Source organism: Labeo rohita, unplaced genomic scaffold, assembly GCF_022985175.1.
Source record: "Labeo rohita strain BAU-BD-2019 unplaced genomic scaffold, IGBB_LRoh.1.0 scaffold_211, whole genome shotgun sequence".
Lineage (NCBI taxonomy): Eukaryota > Metazoa > Chordata > Actinopteri > Cypriniformes > Cyprinidae > Labeo > Labeo rohita.
In genome coordinates, this window is record NW_026128341.1 from 47626 (window position 1) to 63870 (window position 16245).

Consider the following 16245-nt stretch of genomic DNA (forward strand, 5'->3'; position numbering starts at 1 on the left):
CAAAATATTAGCTGAAGTATATTATTACAAAAATATTTTGTATTTCAGAAAATTGGATTTCCACAATAGTTTGTATTCATATTAATAATTAAAATAATTAATCTGTTTTGACAGAAATAATGTGGATTTTGATAATAGCCTTTTTAATTTTATAAATTACAAAAAGACGGCTTTGTTTTGGACATTTATTTTTTATTTATTAAGATGGGAATGGGTTCTGTAGATTACTTCAAATAAATGTTAATTTCTTTGTTTAATTATGAAAAAAAATTTCTCTCAGTGATGGCATGGGTTTCGTGTCAAATACCATTCATATTTATAAACAGAAACTTCAGAACCTCGCAGGCAGTTTCTGTCAAATAAATACATTTTCTGTTCATATAAAATAACTTGAAAAAAGTGTCAGGTCTTTGGTGGTGTACCAGCGATCTCCTGTGATTGGCGTCAGATACATTTTATATTAATAAACATTAACTTCAGATACCAGTCAGCAATCGCAGGCAGTTTCTTTCAAATAGAAACATTTTTTGTTCATATAAAATAACTTGAAAAAAGTGTCAGGTCTTTGGTGTAAAATTAATATTTTTCATATTTTTGAACGGTTACCTCAGATTTGCCAGCGATCTCCTGTAATTGGCGTCAGATACATTTTATATTAATAAACATTAACTTCAGATACCAGTCAGCAATCGCAGGCAGTTTCTTTCAAATAGAAACATTTTTTGTTCATATAAAATAACTTGAAAAAAGTGTCAGGTCTTTGGTGTAAAATAAATATTTTTCATATTTTTGAACGGTTACCTCAGATTTGCCAGCGATCTCCTGTAATTGGCGTCAGATACATTTTATATTAATAAACATTAACTTCAGATACCAGTCAGCAATCGCAGGCAGTTTCTTTCAAATAGAAACATTTTTTGTTCATATAAAATAACTTGAAAAAAGTGTCAGGTCTTTGGTGTAAAATAAATATTTTTCATATTTTTGAACGGTTACCTCAGATTTGCCAGCGATCTCCTGTAATTGGCGTCAGATACATTTTATATTAATAAACATTAACTTCAGATACCAGTCAGCAATCGCAGGCAGTTTCTTTCAAATAGAAACATTTTTTGTTCATATAAAATAACTTGAAAAAAAGTGTCAGGACTTTGGTGTAAAATAAATATTTTTCATATTTTGAACGGTTAAAGATTTGCCAGCGATTGCCAGCGATCTCCTGTAATTGGCGTCAGATACATTTTATATTAATAAACATTAACTTCAGATACCAGTCAGCAATCGCAGGCAGTTTCTTTCAAATAGAAACATTTTTTTCATATAAAATAAATTGACTTGAATGTCAGGTCTTTGGTGTAAAATAAATATTTTTCATATTTTTGAACGGTTACCTCAGACTTGCCAGCGCATCTCCTGTAATTGGCTATCAGATACATTTTATATGAATAAACATTTTAACTTCAGATACCAGTCATACATTTTATATTAATAAACATTAACTCCAGGTTTCAATCGCAGGCAGTTTCTTTCAAATACACATTTTTTGTTCCTATAAAATAACTTGAAAAAAAAGTGTCAGGTCTTTGGTGTAAAATAAATATTTTTCATATTTTTGAACGGTTACCTCAGACTTGCCAGCGATCTCCTGTAATTGGCGTCAGATACATTTTATATTAATAAACATTAACTTCAGATACCAGTCAGCAATCGCAGGCAGTTTCTTTCAAATAGAAACATTTTTTGTTCATATAAAATAACTTGAAAAAAGTGTCAGGTCTTTGGTGTAAAATTAATATTTTTCATATTTTTGAACGGTTACCCTCAGACTTGCCAGCGATCTCCTGTAATTGGCGTCAGATACATTTTATATTAATAAACATTAACTTCAGATACCAGTCAGCAATCGCAGGCAGTTTCTTTCAAATAGAAACATTTTTTGTTCATATAAAATAACTTGAAAAAAAGTGTCAGGTCTTTGGTGTAAAATTTAATATTTTTCATATTTTTGAACGGAACCTCAGATTTGCCAGCGATCTCCTGTAATTGGCGTCAGATACATTTTATATTAATAAACATTAACTTCAGATACCAGTCAGCAATCGCAGGCAGTTTCTTTCAAATAGAAACATTTTTTGTTCATATAAAATAACTTGAAAAAGTGTCAGGTCTTTGTTTATGTAAAATAAAATATTTTTTTTTTTTTTTGAAATTTATTTTCAGATTTGCCAACTCATCTCCTGTTTTTGGCGATCTCCTGTAATTGGCGTCATTTTATATTAATAAACATTAACTTCAGATACCAGTCAGCAATCGCAGGCAGTTTCTTTCAAATAGAAACATTTTTTGTTCATATAAAATAACTTGAAAAAAAGTGTCAGGGCTTTGGTGTAAAATAAATATTTTTTTCATTTTTTTGACGGTTACCTCAGATTTGCCAGCGATCTCCTGTAATTGGCGTCAGATACATTTTATATTAATAAACATTAACTTCAGATACCAGTCAGCAATCGCAGGCAGTTTCTTTCAAATAGAAACATTTTTTGTTCATATAAAATAACTTGAAAAAAAAAGTCAGGTCTTTGGTGTAAAATAAATTTTTTTATTTTTTTGAACGGTTGCCTCAGATTTGCCAGCGATCTCCTGTAATTGGCGTCAGATACATTTTATATTAATAAACATTAACTTCAGATACCAGTCAGCAATCGCAGGCAGTTTCTTTCAAATAGAAACATTTTTTGTTCATATAAAATAACTTGAAAAAGTGTCAGGTCTTTGGTGTAAAATTAATATTTTTCATATTTTTGAACGGTTACCTCAGATTTGCCAGCGATCTCCTGTAATTGGCGTCAGATACATTTTATATTAATAAACATTAACTTCAGATACCAGTCAGCAATCGCAGGCAGTTTCTTTCAAATAGAAACATTTTTTTTTCATATAAAATAACTTGAAAAAAGTGTCAGGTCTTTGGTGTAAAATAATATTTTTTCATATTTTTGAACGGTTACCTCACATTTGCCAGCGATCTCCTGCAATCTCCTGCAATTGGCGTCAGATACATTTTATATTAATAAACATTAACTTCAGATACCAGTCAGCAATCGCAGGCAGTTTCTTTCAAATAGAAACATTTTTTGTTCATATAAAATAACTTGAAAAAAGTGTCAGGTCTTTGGTGTAAAATAATATTTTTTATATTTTTTTTGAACGGTTACCTTTTTATATGAATAAACATTAACTTCAGATACCAGTCAGCAATCGCAGGCAGTTTCTTTCAAATAGAAACATTTTTTGTTCATATAAAATAACTTGAAAAAAAGTGTCAGGTCTTTGGTGTAAAATTATATATTTTTATTTTTTTGAACGGTTACCTCAGACTTGCCAGCGATCTCCTGTAATTGGCGTCAGATACATTTTATATTAATAAACATTAACTTCAGATACCAGTCAGCAATCGCAGGCAGTTTCTTTCAAATAGAATCAATTTTTTTGTTCCTATAAAATAACTTGAAAAAAAAAAAAAGGTCTTTGGTGTAAAATAAATATTTTTCAAATATTTTTGAACGGTTACAGATTTGCCAGCGATCTCCTGTAATTGGCGTCAGATACATTTTATATTAATAAACATTAACTTCAGATACCAGTCAGCAATCGCAGGCAGTTTTTTTCAAATAGAAACATTTTTTGTTCATATAAAATAACTTGAAAAAAGTGTCAGGTCTTTGGTGTAAAATAAATATTTTTCATATTTTTGAACGGTTACCTCAGATTTGCCAGCGATCTCCTGTAATTGGCAGAGATATTTTTTTTATTAATAAACATTAACTTCAGATACCAGTCAGCAATCGCAAGCAGTTTCTTTCAAATAGAAACATTTTTTGTTAATATAAAATAACTTGAAAAAAGTGTCAGGTCTTTGGTGTAAAATTAATATTTTTATTTTTTGAACGGTTTCAGAGACTTTTCAGCGATCTCCTGTAATTGGCGTCAGATACATTTTATATTAATAAACATTAACTTCAGATACCAGTCAGCAATCGCAGATACAGTTTCTAAACAAATAGAAACAGTTTTTTTGTTCAGTTTCTTTCAAATAGAAACATTTTTTCATATAAAATAACTTGAAAAAAGTGTCAGGTCTTTGGTGTAAAATAAATATTTTAAATATTTTTGAACGGTTACCTCAGATTTGCCAGCGATCTCCTGTAATTGGCGTCAGATACATTTTATATTAATAAACATTAACTTCAGATACCAGTCAGCAATCGCAGGCAGTTTCTTTCAAATAGAAACATTTTTTGTTCATATAAAATAACTTGAAAAAAAGTGTCAGGTCTTTGGTTGGTGTAAAAATAAATATTTTTTTCATTTTTGAACGGGTTACCTCAGATTTGCCAGCGATCTCCTGTAATTGGCGTCAGATACATTTTATATTAATAAACATTAACTTCAGATACCAGTCAGCAATCGCAGGCAGTTTCTTTCAAATAGAAACATTTTTTGTTCATATAAAATAACTTGAAAAAAAAAGTGTCAGGTCTTTGGTGTAAAATAAATATTTTTCATATTTTTGAACGGTTGCCTCAGATTTGCCAGCGATCTCCTGTAATTGGCGTCAGATACATTTTAAAATAAATAAACATTAACTTCAAATCAGCAAATCAGGCAGTTTCTTTCAAATAGAAACATTTTTTGTTCATTTTTAAAATAAAAAAAAGTGTCAGGTTTTGGTGTAAAATAAATATTTTTCAGATTTTTGAACGGCCAGATTTGCCAGCTCCTGTAATTGGCGTCAGATACATTTTATATAATAAACATTAACTTCAGATACCAGTCAGCAATCGCAGTTTTTTTCAAAAATAGAAACATTTTTTGTTCATATAAAATAACTTGAAAAAAGTGTCAGGACTTTGGTGTAAAATAAATTTTTTTGAACGGTTACCTCAGACTTGCCAGCGATCTCCTGTAATTGGCGTCAGATACATTTTATATTAATAAACATTAACTTCAGATACCAGTCAGCAATCGCAGGCAGTTTCTTTCAAATAGAAACATTTTTTGTTCATATAAAATAACTTGAAAAAAGTGTCAGGTTTTTGTTGTTTTTTTTTTCAAAATTTGTCAGGTCTTTGGTGTAAAATAAATATTTTAAATATTTTTGAACGGTTACCTCAGACTTGCCAGCGATCTCCTGTAATTGGCGTCAGATACATTTTATATTAATAAACATTAACTTCAGATACCAGTCAGCAATCGCAGGCAGTTTCTTTCAAATAGAAACATTTTTTGTTCATATAAAATAACTTGAAAAAAGTGTCAGGTCTTTGGTGTAAAATTAATATTTTTCATATTTTTGAACGGTTACCTCAGATTTGCCAGCGATCTCCTGTAATTGGCGTCAGATACATTTTATATTAATAAACATTAACTTCAGATACCAGTCAGCAATCGCAGGCAGTTTCTTTCAAATAGAAACATTTTTTTGTTCATATAAAATAACTTGAAAAAAGTGTCAGGTCTTTGGTGTAAAATAAATATTTTTCATATTTTTGAACGGTTACCTCAGATTTGCCAGCAATCTCCTGTAATTGGCGTCAGATACATTTTATATTAATAAACATTAACTTCAGATACCAGTCAGCAATCGCAGGCAGTTTCTTTCAAATAGAAACATTTTTTGTTCATATAAAATAACTTGAAAATGTGTCAGGTCTTTGTTGTAAAATTAATATTTTTCATATTTTTTTGATTTTTACCTCAGATTTGCCAGCGATCTCCTGTAATTGGCGACAGATACATTTTATATTAATAAACATTAACTTCAGATACCAGTCAGCAATCGCAGGCAGTTTCTTTCAAATAGAAACATTTTTTGTTCATATAAAATAACTTGAAAAAAAGTGTCAGGTCTTTGGTGTAAAATTAATATTTTTCATATTTTTGAACGGTTACCTCAGATTTGCCAGCGATCTCCTGTAATTGGCGTCAGATACATTTTATATTAATAAACATTAACTTCAGATACCAGTCAGCAATCAGCAATCGGCAGTTTCTTTCAAATAGAAACATTTTTTGTTCATATAAAATAACTTGAAAAAAGTGTCAGGTCTTTGGTGTAAAATTAAATTTTTTATTTTTTTTTGAACGGTTTTTCAGACTTGCCAGCGATCTCCTGTAATTGGCGTCAGATACATTTTATATTAATAAACATTAACTTCAGATACCAGTTCAGATAAGTCAGCAATCGCAGCAGCAGTTTCTTTCAAATAGAAACATTTTTTTTCATATAAAATAACTTGAAAAAAGTGTCAGGTCTTTGGTGTAAAATAAATATTTTTCATATTTTTGAACGGTTACCTCAGATTTGCCAGCGATCTCCTGTGTATTGGCGTCAGATACATTTTATATTAATAAACATTAACTTCAGATACCAGTCAGCAATCGCAGGCAGTTTCTTTCAAATAGAAACATTTTTTTTTTCATATAAAATAACTTGAAAAAAGTGTCAGGTCTTTGGTGTAAAATTAATATTTTTCATATTTTTGAACGGTTACCTCAGATTTGCCAGCGATCTCCTGTAATTGGCGTCAGATACATTTTATATTAATAAACATTAACTTCAGATACCAGTCAGCAATCGCAGGCAGTTTCTTTCAAATAGAAACATTTTTTGTTCATATAAAATAACTTGAAAAAAGTGTCAGGTCTTTGGTGTAAAATAAATATTTTTCATATTTTTGAAAAAATTTACCTCAGATTTGCAGCAATCTTTCAGATTTTTTTTGTTCCAGCGATCTCCTGTTGCCTCAGAATTGCCAGCGATCTCCTGTAATTGGCGTCAGATACATTTTATATTAATAAACATTAACTTCAGATACCAGTCAGCAATCGCAGGCAGTTTCTTTCAAATAGAAACATTTTTTTTTTCATATAAAATAACTTGAAAAAAAGTGTCAGGTCTTTGGTGTAAAATGAATATTTTTCATATTTTTGAACGGTTTTACCTCAGATTTGCCAGCGATCTCCTGTAATTGGCGTCAGATACATTTTATATTAATAAACATTAACTTCAGATACCAGTCAGCAATCGCAGGCAGTTTCTTTCAAATAGAAACATTTTTTTTTCATATAAAATAACTTGAAAAAAAGTGTCAGGTCTTTGGTGTAAAATAAATATTTTTTTATATTTTTGAACGGTTACCTCAGATTTGCCAGCGATCTCCTGTAATTGGCGTCAGATACATTTCATTAACTTCAGATACCAGTCAGCAATCGCAGGCAGTTTCTTTCAAATAGAAACATTTTTTGTTTCATATAAAATAACTTGAAAAAAAAAAAAAAGGTCTTTGGTGTAAAATTAAAATTTTTTTATATTTTTTTTTTTTTTTTACCTCAGATTTGCCAGCGATCTCCTGTAATTGGCGTCAGATACATTTTATATTAATAAACATATAACTTCAGATACCAGTCAGCAATCGCAGGCAGTTTCTTTCAAAAATAAAACATTTTTTGTTCATATAAAATAACTTGAAAAAAAGTGTCAGGTCTTTGGTGTAAAATAAATATTTTTCATATTTTTGAACGGTTACCTCAGATTTGCCAGCGATCTCCTGTAATTGGCGTCAGATACATTTTATATTAATAAACATTAACTTCAGATACCAGTCAGCAATCGCAGGCAGTTTCTTTCAAATAGAAACATTTTTTTTGTTCATATAAAATAACTTGAAAAAAGATTTGTCAATTGTCAGATTTTTATATTAATAAACATTAACTTCAGATACCAGTCAAAATTTTTCTTTCAAATAGAAACATTTTTTGTTCATATTTTTGAAAAAAAGTGTCAGGTTTTGGTGTAAAATTAATATTTTTCCTATTTTTGAACAGAGATTTGCCAGCGATCTCCTGTAATTGGCGTCAGATACATTTTATATTAATAAACATTAACTTCAGATACCAGTCAGCAATCGCAGGCAGTTTCTTTCAAATAGAAACATTTTTTGTTCATATAAAATAACTTGAAAAAAAGTGTCAGGTCTTTGGTGTAAAATTAAATATTTTTCATATTTTTGAACGGTTACCTCAGATTTGCCAGCGATCTCCTGTAATTGGCGTCAGATACATTTTATATTAATAAACATTAACTTCAGATACCAGTCAGCAATCGCAGGCAGTTTCTTTCAAATAGAAACATTTTTTTTTTCATATAAAATAACTTGAAAAAAGTGTCAGGTTTTTGTTGTAAAATAAATATTTTTCAAATTTTTTTAAAATTTACCTCAGACTTGCCAGCGATCTCCTGTAATTTCAGATACATTTTATATTAATAAACATTATTTTACCATTTAATTGGCAGTTTTTCTTTCAGATAGAAACATTTTTTATTCATAAAAATAATTTTTTCAGATAAATTTTTATTTTTCATATTTTTTGAAACATTTGGTGTAAAAGTTTCAGCAAATAGCAGTTTCTTTCAAATAGAAACATTTTTGTTCATATAAAATAAAAAAAACTTTTTTTTATAAAATCAAAAATAAAACATTTTTTATTCAATAAAATTAACTTCAAAAATTTTTTTGGTGTAAAAAAAAATTTTTTTTTTTGTTTTTAAAATAACTTTGAAAAAGATTTTGCCAGCGATCTCCTTTTTTAATTTTTGAACGTCAGATACATTTTATCTCCTGTAATAAACATTAACTTTATATACCAATAAACATTAACTTCAATCCAGTCAGGCAGTTTCTTTCAAATAGAAACATTTTTTCAAATAGAAATAAAATAACATTAAAATAACTTGAAAAAAAGTCAGGTCTTTGGTGTAAAATAAATATTTTTCATATTTTTTTTACGGTTACCTCAGATTTGCCAGCGATCTCCTGTAATTGGCGTCAGATACATTTTATATTAATAAACATTAACACTTCAGATACCAGTCAGCAATCAGCAATCGCAGGCAGTTTCTTTCAAATAGAAACATTTTTTGTTCATATAAAATAACTTGAAAAAAGTGTCAGGTCTTTGGTGGAAAATTAATATTTTTCATTTTTTTTGAACGGTTACCTCAGATTTGCCAGCGATCTCCTGTAATTGGCGTCAGATACATTTTATATTAATAAACATTAACTTCAGATACCAGTCAGCAATCGCAGGCAGTTTCTTTCAAATAGAAACATTTTTTGTTCATATAAAATAACTTGAAAAAAAAAAGGTCTTTTTGTGTAAAATAAATATTTTTTTTCATATTTTTGAACGGTTACCTCAGATTTGCCAGCGATCTCCTGTAATTGGCGTCAGATACATTTTATATTAATAAACATTAACTTCAGATACCAGTCAGCAATCGCAGGCAGTTTCTTTCAAATAGAAACATTTTTTTTCATTAAAATAAAATTTTTTCAAATAAAAAAATATAAAATAACTTGAAAAAAAGTGTCAGGTCTTTGGTGTAAAATAAATATTTTTCATATTTTTGAACGGTTTTTTGAACCCTCAGACTTGCCAGCGATCTCCTGTAATTGGCGTCAGATACATTTTATATTAATAAACATTAACTTCAGATACCAGTCAGCAATCGCAGGCAGTTTCTTTCAAATAGAAACATTTTTTGTTCATATAAAATAACTTGAAAAAAAGTGTCAGGTCTTTGGTGTAAAATAAATATTTTTTTTCATTTTTTGAACGGTTGCTCAGATTTGCCAGCGATCTCCTGTAATTGGCGTCAGATACATTTTATATTAATAAACATTAACTTCAGATACCAGTCAGCAATCGCAGGCAGTTTCTTTCAAATAGAAACATTTTTTGTTCATATAAAATAACTTGAAAAAATGTCAGGACTTTGGTGTAAAATAAATTTTTAATTTTTTTTTTGAACGGTTACCTCAGATTTGCCAGCGATCTCCTGTAATTGGCGTCAGATAGATTTTATTAATAAACATTAACTTCAGATACCAGTCAGCAATCAGCAGGCAGTTTTTTCAAATAGAAACATTTTTTTTCATATAAAATAACTTGAAAAAAAGTGTCAGGTCTTTGGTGTAAAATAAATATTTTTTTCATATTTTTGAACGGTTACCTCAGATTTGCCAGCGATCTCCTGTAATTGGCGTCAGATACATTTTATATTAATAAACATTAACTTCAGATACCAGTCAGCAATCGCAGGCAGTTTCTTTCAAATAGAAACATTTTTTGTTCATATAAAATAACTTGAAAAAAGTATCAGGTCTTTGGTGTAAAATAAATATTTTTTCATATTTATGAACGGTTGCCTCAGACTTGCCAGCGATCTCCTGTAATTGGCGTCAGATAGATTTTTATTAATAAACATTAACTTCAGATAACTTCAGTCAGCAATCAATCAGGCAGTTTCTTTCAAATAGAAACATTTTTTGTTCATATAAAATAACTTGAAAAAAGTGTCAGGTCTTTGGTAAAATTATATTTTTTTATATCTTTTTGAACGGTTACCTCAGATTTGCCAGCGATCTCCTGTAATTGGCGTCAGATACATTTTATATTAATAAACATTAACTTCAGATACCAGTCAGCAATCGCAGGCAGTTTCTTTCAAATAGAAACATTTTTTTTTCATATAAAATAACTTGAAAAAAGTGTCAGGTCTTTGGTGTAAAATTAATATTTTTCATATTTTTGAACGGTTACCTCAGATTTGCCGATCTCCTGTAATTGGCGTCAGATACATTTTATATTAATAAACAACAACTTTAGATACCAGTCAGCAATCGCAGGCAGTTTTCTTTCAAATAGAAACATTTTTTTGTTCATATAAAATAACTTGAAAAAAGTGTCAGGTCTATAGAAACATTTTTTTTTGTTCATAAAAATAACTTGAAAAAAAAGTGTCAGGTCTTTGGTGTAAAATTAATATTTTTCATATTTTTGAACGGTTACCTCAGATTTTGCCAGCGATCTCCTGTAATTGGCGTACACATTTTATATGAATATCCGTGCAGAGGAGGTGGGCCTGGGTCGTGGAGCAGGGACAGACAGTGAAGCACAGGGGGACCTGGGCCATGGAGCCGTGGCAGACAGTGAAGCACTGGAGGGCCTGGGCCGTGGAAGAGTAGCAGACCGTGAAACACTGGAGGTCCTGGGCCGTGGAGCAATAGCAGACAGTGGAGCCTTGGAGGGCCTGGGCCATGGAGCAATGGCAGACAGTGGAACACTGGAGGTCCTGGGCCGTGGGGCAATGGCAGACAGTGGAACTTTGGAGGACCAGGGCCATGGAGCAGTAGCAGACCGTGAAGCACTGGAGGGCCTGGGCCGTGGAGCAATGGCAGAGTAGGAAGAGCAGGGAGCCATGGCGAGGCAGGCAGAGCAGGCAGAACAGGAAGCCATGGCGAGGCAGGCAGAGCAGGCAGAACAGGAAGCCATGGCGAGGTAGGCAGAGCAGGCATAACAGGGAGCCAATGCAGGGCAGGCAGAGCAGGCAGGAGCAGTGATATCCATAGTGAAACTAGTGACATCCATAGTAGAACGGTGTGTACCCAGATAATTTCCTTGGCCGTGGCATAACAAGTAGAGAGTTCATGATAGGCCCCCTGGGCCGTGGCATGATGGGCAGAGAGTTCATGGGAGGCCTTCGTGGCTGTGACATGACAGGCATAGAGTTTATGAGAGGACGCCGCCCCCATAGGAGGATCTACAGTGGGTGCTGACACCTCTGGAGGCATAGGCGCAGATTCTTGGGCAGACGTGGCAGTGAGTTCATATATAGACGGCACCTCCTTTGGAGGATCTACTGCTTGAGCTGACACCTCAGGAGTTTTGGGCACGAACTCGTGGACAAACGAGGCCTCAGGAGCAGACTTATGGTCAGATGAGGCCTCTGGGGCAGACTCGCAGTCAGGCAAGGCCTCTGGAGCAGACTCGTGGATAGACGAGGCCTCTGGAGCAGATTCGTGGACAGACGAGGCCTCTGGAGCAGATTCGTGGACAGACAAGGCCTCTGGAGCAGATTCGTGGACAAACGAGGCCTCTGGAGCAGATTCGTGGACAGACGAGGCCTCTGGAGCAGACTTGTGGAACAATAAGGCCTGTGGAGCAGACTCATAGACAGACGAGGCCTCTGAACCAGGTTTGTTGATAGACGAGGCCTCTGGAGCAGACTTGTGGACAGATGAGGCCTCTAGAGCACAGCGTGCTGCCCACACACTGAAAATGGCGATGGCCATTACAGGCAGCACAGTAGATAGTGGGGTGTCCGTTGACCTTGAGGGTGCTGATGCTATGGACTTATGGCTTGGGAGCGTGGGCTCTGCGTGGCTTGGGAGCGTGGGCTCTGGGGTTTCAGCTGAGATGTGATGTGATTTGGGAAGGTCAGTGGGGACCTGGTGAGGTTCTGGTAGGACAGCCGTGGCTTGACTTGACTCAGGGAGGCCTGCCGTGACTTGACTCGTGAAGAACAGTGGTGACTTGACCTGGCTCGTGCAGTCCAGCTGTGACTTGACTTGGCTCGTGAAGGTCAGCTGTGATTTGACTTGGCTCAGGGAGATCAGCTGTGGCTTGACTTGGCTCATGAAGGTCAGCTGTGGCTTGACTTGGCTCATGAAGGTCAGCTGTGGCTTGACTTGGCTCATGAAGGTCAACTGTGGCTTGACTTGGCTCGGGAATAACAGCAGCAACTTGACTTGGCTCATGAAGATCTGCTGTAGCTTGGCTTGGCTCAGGGAGATCAACTGTGGTTTGGCTTGGCTTGTAAAGATCGGTAGTGACTTTGCTTGACTTGAGGGCTACAGCTATAGCTTTACTTGACACAGGAGCAATAGCTGTAACTTGACTGGACTTCGGAAGAGCAGCTCTGACCTGACTTGACACAGGAAACACAGCTTTAACTTGACTTGATGCTGGAACAACAGCTGCAGCCTGACTTGACACTGGAACAGCAGCTGTAGCTTGACTTGACTCTGGAACAACAGCCGTGACTTGACTGGACTTGGAAGCTTGACTTGACTCAGGAAACGCAGCTGCAACTTGACTTGACTTGGAAACTTGACTTGACTCAGGGGACGCAGCTGCAACTTGACTTGACTTGGAAACTTGACTTGACTCAGGAACAACAGCTGTAACGTGACTTGACTCATGGGGAACAGCTGTGACTCGGTTTGACTCGTGGGGCACAGCTGTGACTCGGTTTGACTCATGGGGCACGGCTGTGACTTGGCTTGACTCGTGGGGCACAGCTGTGACTTGGCGAATAACAGCTGTATCTTGGCTTGACTCATGGAGAACAACAGCTGTGACTTGGCTTGATTCATGGGGAACAGCTGCTTTGGCTAGACTTGACTCTGTTGCTTGACCGGAGTTGGAAGCTTGACCGGACTTGGAGGCTTGACTTGCCCCGGAGGCTTGACCCTGGGGTAGCAGCCGTGACGTGATGGAGCGCCATTTTAGCTGCCCATACAGCTATTGGGGTGAGTCCAGCACGTGGGCCATCATGACCATAGGCGGCGTCCGAGTGCTGACTGCGGGTTCTGGGATGGCAGCCATCTTGTGGCGTGGCTTGGAGGCAGTGGCCATCTTGTGAACAGGCTTGGGGATGGCAGCCATCTTGTGAACTGGCTCTGGGGAGGCAGCCATTTTGTGAACAGGTCTGGGGATGGCGGCCATCTTGTGAACAGGCTTGGGGATGGCGGCCATCTTGTGAGCTGGTTGTGGGAGGGCGGTCATGACGGGTGCAGGCTCTGGACGGGCGGCCATGACAGGTGCAGACTCTGGACGGGCGGCCATGACGTGAGCAGGCCCTGGAGCGGCAGGCATGGCGTGAGCAGGCCCTGGAGCGGCAGGCATGGCGTGAGCAGGCTTGGAGCGGCAAGCGTGATGAGTACAGGTTGTGGTTTGGCAGATGTGGAGTGAACAGGCTGTAGCTTGGCAGACATGACGTTAGCAGACCTTGACTTGGTGGATGTGACTTGAACAGGCTTTGACTTGGCAGGCATGACATGAACTGGTCTTGGCGTGGTGGACATAACTTGAGTAGACTTTGGCTTGGCTTCTTTTTATATAAAATAACTTGAAAAGTGTGTCAGGGCTTTGATGTCAAATAAATACATTTCATATTTTTGGTAAGGTTACATTATACTTGCCAGCGATCTCCAGGAGTTCGCGTCAAATACATTATATAATAATAAACATTTACTTCAGATACCAGTCAGCAATCACAGGCAGTTTGTGTCAAATAAAAACATCGTCTGTCCATATAAAATAAATTGAAAAGTGTGTCAGCTATTTGGTGTTAAAGAAATACATTACACATTTTTGGTAAGGTTACATTATACTTGCCAGCGATCTCCAGGAGTTCGCGTCAAATACATTATATATTAATAAACATTAACTTCAGATACCAGTCAGCAATCGCAGGCAGTTTGTGTCAAATAAAAACATTTTTTATGTATATAAAATAATTTGTAAAGTGTGTCAGGGCTTTGGTGTCAAATAAATATGATTCATATTTAATGTTACATTATACTTGCCAGCGATCTCCAGGAGTTCGCGTCAAATACATTATATATTAATACGTACTAACTTAAGATACCTGTCAGCAATCGCAGGCGGTTTGTGTGAAATAAAATCATTTTCTGTCCATATAAAATAACTTGAAAGTGTGTCAGGGCTTTGGTCTTAAAAAAAATACTTTTTTCTTTTTTTCTTTTTTTTTTTTTTTTTTTTTTTTTTTTTTTTTTTTTTTTTTTGGAAAGGTTATATTATACTTGCCAGCGATCTCCAGGAGTTCCCGTCAAATACATTATATATTAATAAACATTAACTTCAGATACGAGTCAGCAATCGCAGGCAGTTTGTGTCATATAAAAATATTTTCTGTCTATACAAAATAAATTGAAATAATAAAGTGTGTCAGGGCTTTGGTGTCAAATAAATACATTTCATATTTTGGTAATAGTATGGTTTCTTTGCAATGAGTCAATTTTAAGAAAAGTCTCAAAAAAACAAAACAAAATAACTTTCTTTTAAATTCCAAAGGAAATGACACAAAAAAAACAAGTAAATAGCACTGCCTTTATTCAAAATCGCCCTACATTGCTGTTTTACCTTTTTTTGTAAAGGGCATTTGACGTTCTTTGCATGTTCAATTTGTAAACACTGCGTCGGTATTTCTGCAGCAGTGTAGGATAATTCTGAAGTTGAAACAAAATGAGATGAAAATGAGATGGGAGTTTTTCGACCTACCCTAACTGTATTAAACCGGAATACACAGAGTTCACGCTAGACAAGACAAGCCTTTGAGGTTAAAAATACATATAAATTGTACTTTTTTTTAATAAACACCCATCCTGCATCCCAATGCTCATACTATCCATCCTAAATAGTATGTGAGATTACAATAAGTGTGTCCCAAAGCAAAGTATGCTGAAAAGAGTATGCCAAAAGTCTCCGGATGGACTACTATTTCAGGTCGATTCTTGAAGTGTAGGTCCGTGCACACTCTAATGGCTAATATTGCCTACAATTCATTGCACTTTGGCGAAGAATTCGGTCCAGAACTACAAACACGAATAAAACGCGTTGAAAAAACTACAAATATGGCAAATGTGCGTGACCAGCGGCAGGGGCGATTCTAGGATTTTCATATCCAATGAGGATATAACAACAAAAAATAATTAAATAATTAAATAAATAAATAAAATGTTTGACTAATAGGGGTGATATACTATACTTCTTGCAAATTTTCCACTATTGTATAGATTTGAGTACAGAATAAGCCAAATACAAGTCTTTCTGATCTCTCTCTCACACACACACACACACACACACACGTTTGTTTTTGTGAATTGTGGGGACTTTCCATAGACTTCTATAGATTTTGTACTGACCAAACGATATTGTCTATCCCCTAACCCAACCCTAACCCTAAACCTAGCCCTCACAGAAAACATGTTTGCATCGTTACACTTTCAGATAAACATCATTTACTATTTTTAATCATTTTTTAACATTATGGGGACCGCAGGCCGGTCCCCACAATGTCAAAAATTTCAGGTTTTACTATCATTGTGGGGACATTTGGTCCCCACTATGTAGCAAAAACAAGTACACACACACACACACACACACCTGTTTGCTGTACAAATACAAAATTTCACTGTTTGCATTTCTAGTACAAGCCTCTTTCCTTAGCTGAAGTATGCAAACCTCTTTGCCACATGCATTATCTCCCACTTCAAAGCTGACTTAAGGATTTATTTTTAAACTCTTCAAGGACTT

General features: G+C 34.8%; 1 protein-coding gene and 1 long non-coding RNA gene across 3 annotated transcripts in view; both read left to right on the top strand.

The window, feature by feature from the left end:
- Positions 1-449: 449 nt before the first annotated feature.
- On the top strand, positions 450-10915 carry LOC127159362 (uncharacterized). Of its 2 annotated transcripts, none has more exons than XR_007826428.1 (3): positions 450-951; positions 6510-6704; positions 10870-10915. It is a non-coding gene; the product is annotated as an uncharacterized LOC127159362 (long non-coding RNA). The 2 variants fall into 2 exon arrangements; XR_007826427.1 differs by lacking the exon at positions 10870-10915 and adding an exon at positions 10621-10666.
- Positions 10916-12247: 1332 nt separating this feature from the next.
- Positions 12248-16245, top strand: part of LOC127159368 (dolichyl-diphosphooligosaccharide--protein glycosyltransferase subunit STT3B-like) — a 7332-nt gene continuing 3334 nt past the window's right edge. Inside the window, exon 1 of the mRNA XM_051102219.1 lies at positions 12248-12367. Coding sequence (XP_050958176.1) covers positions 12248-12367 — 120 coding nt within the window. The remainder of the gene's footprint in view (positions 12368-16245) is intronic.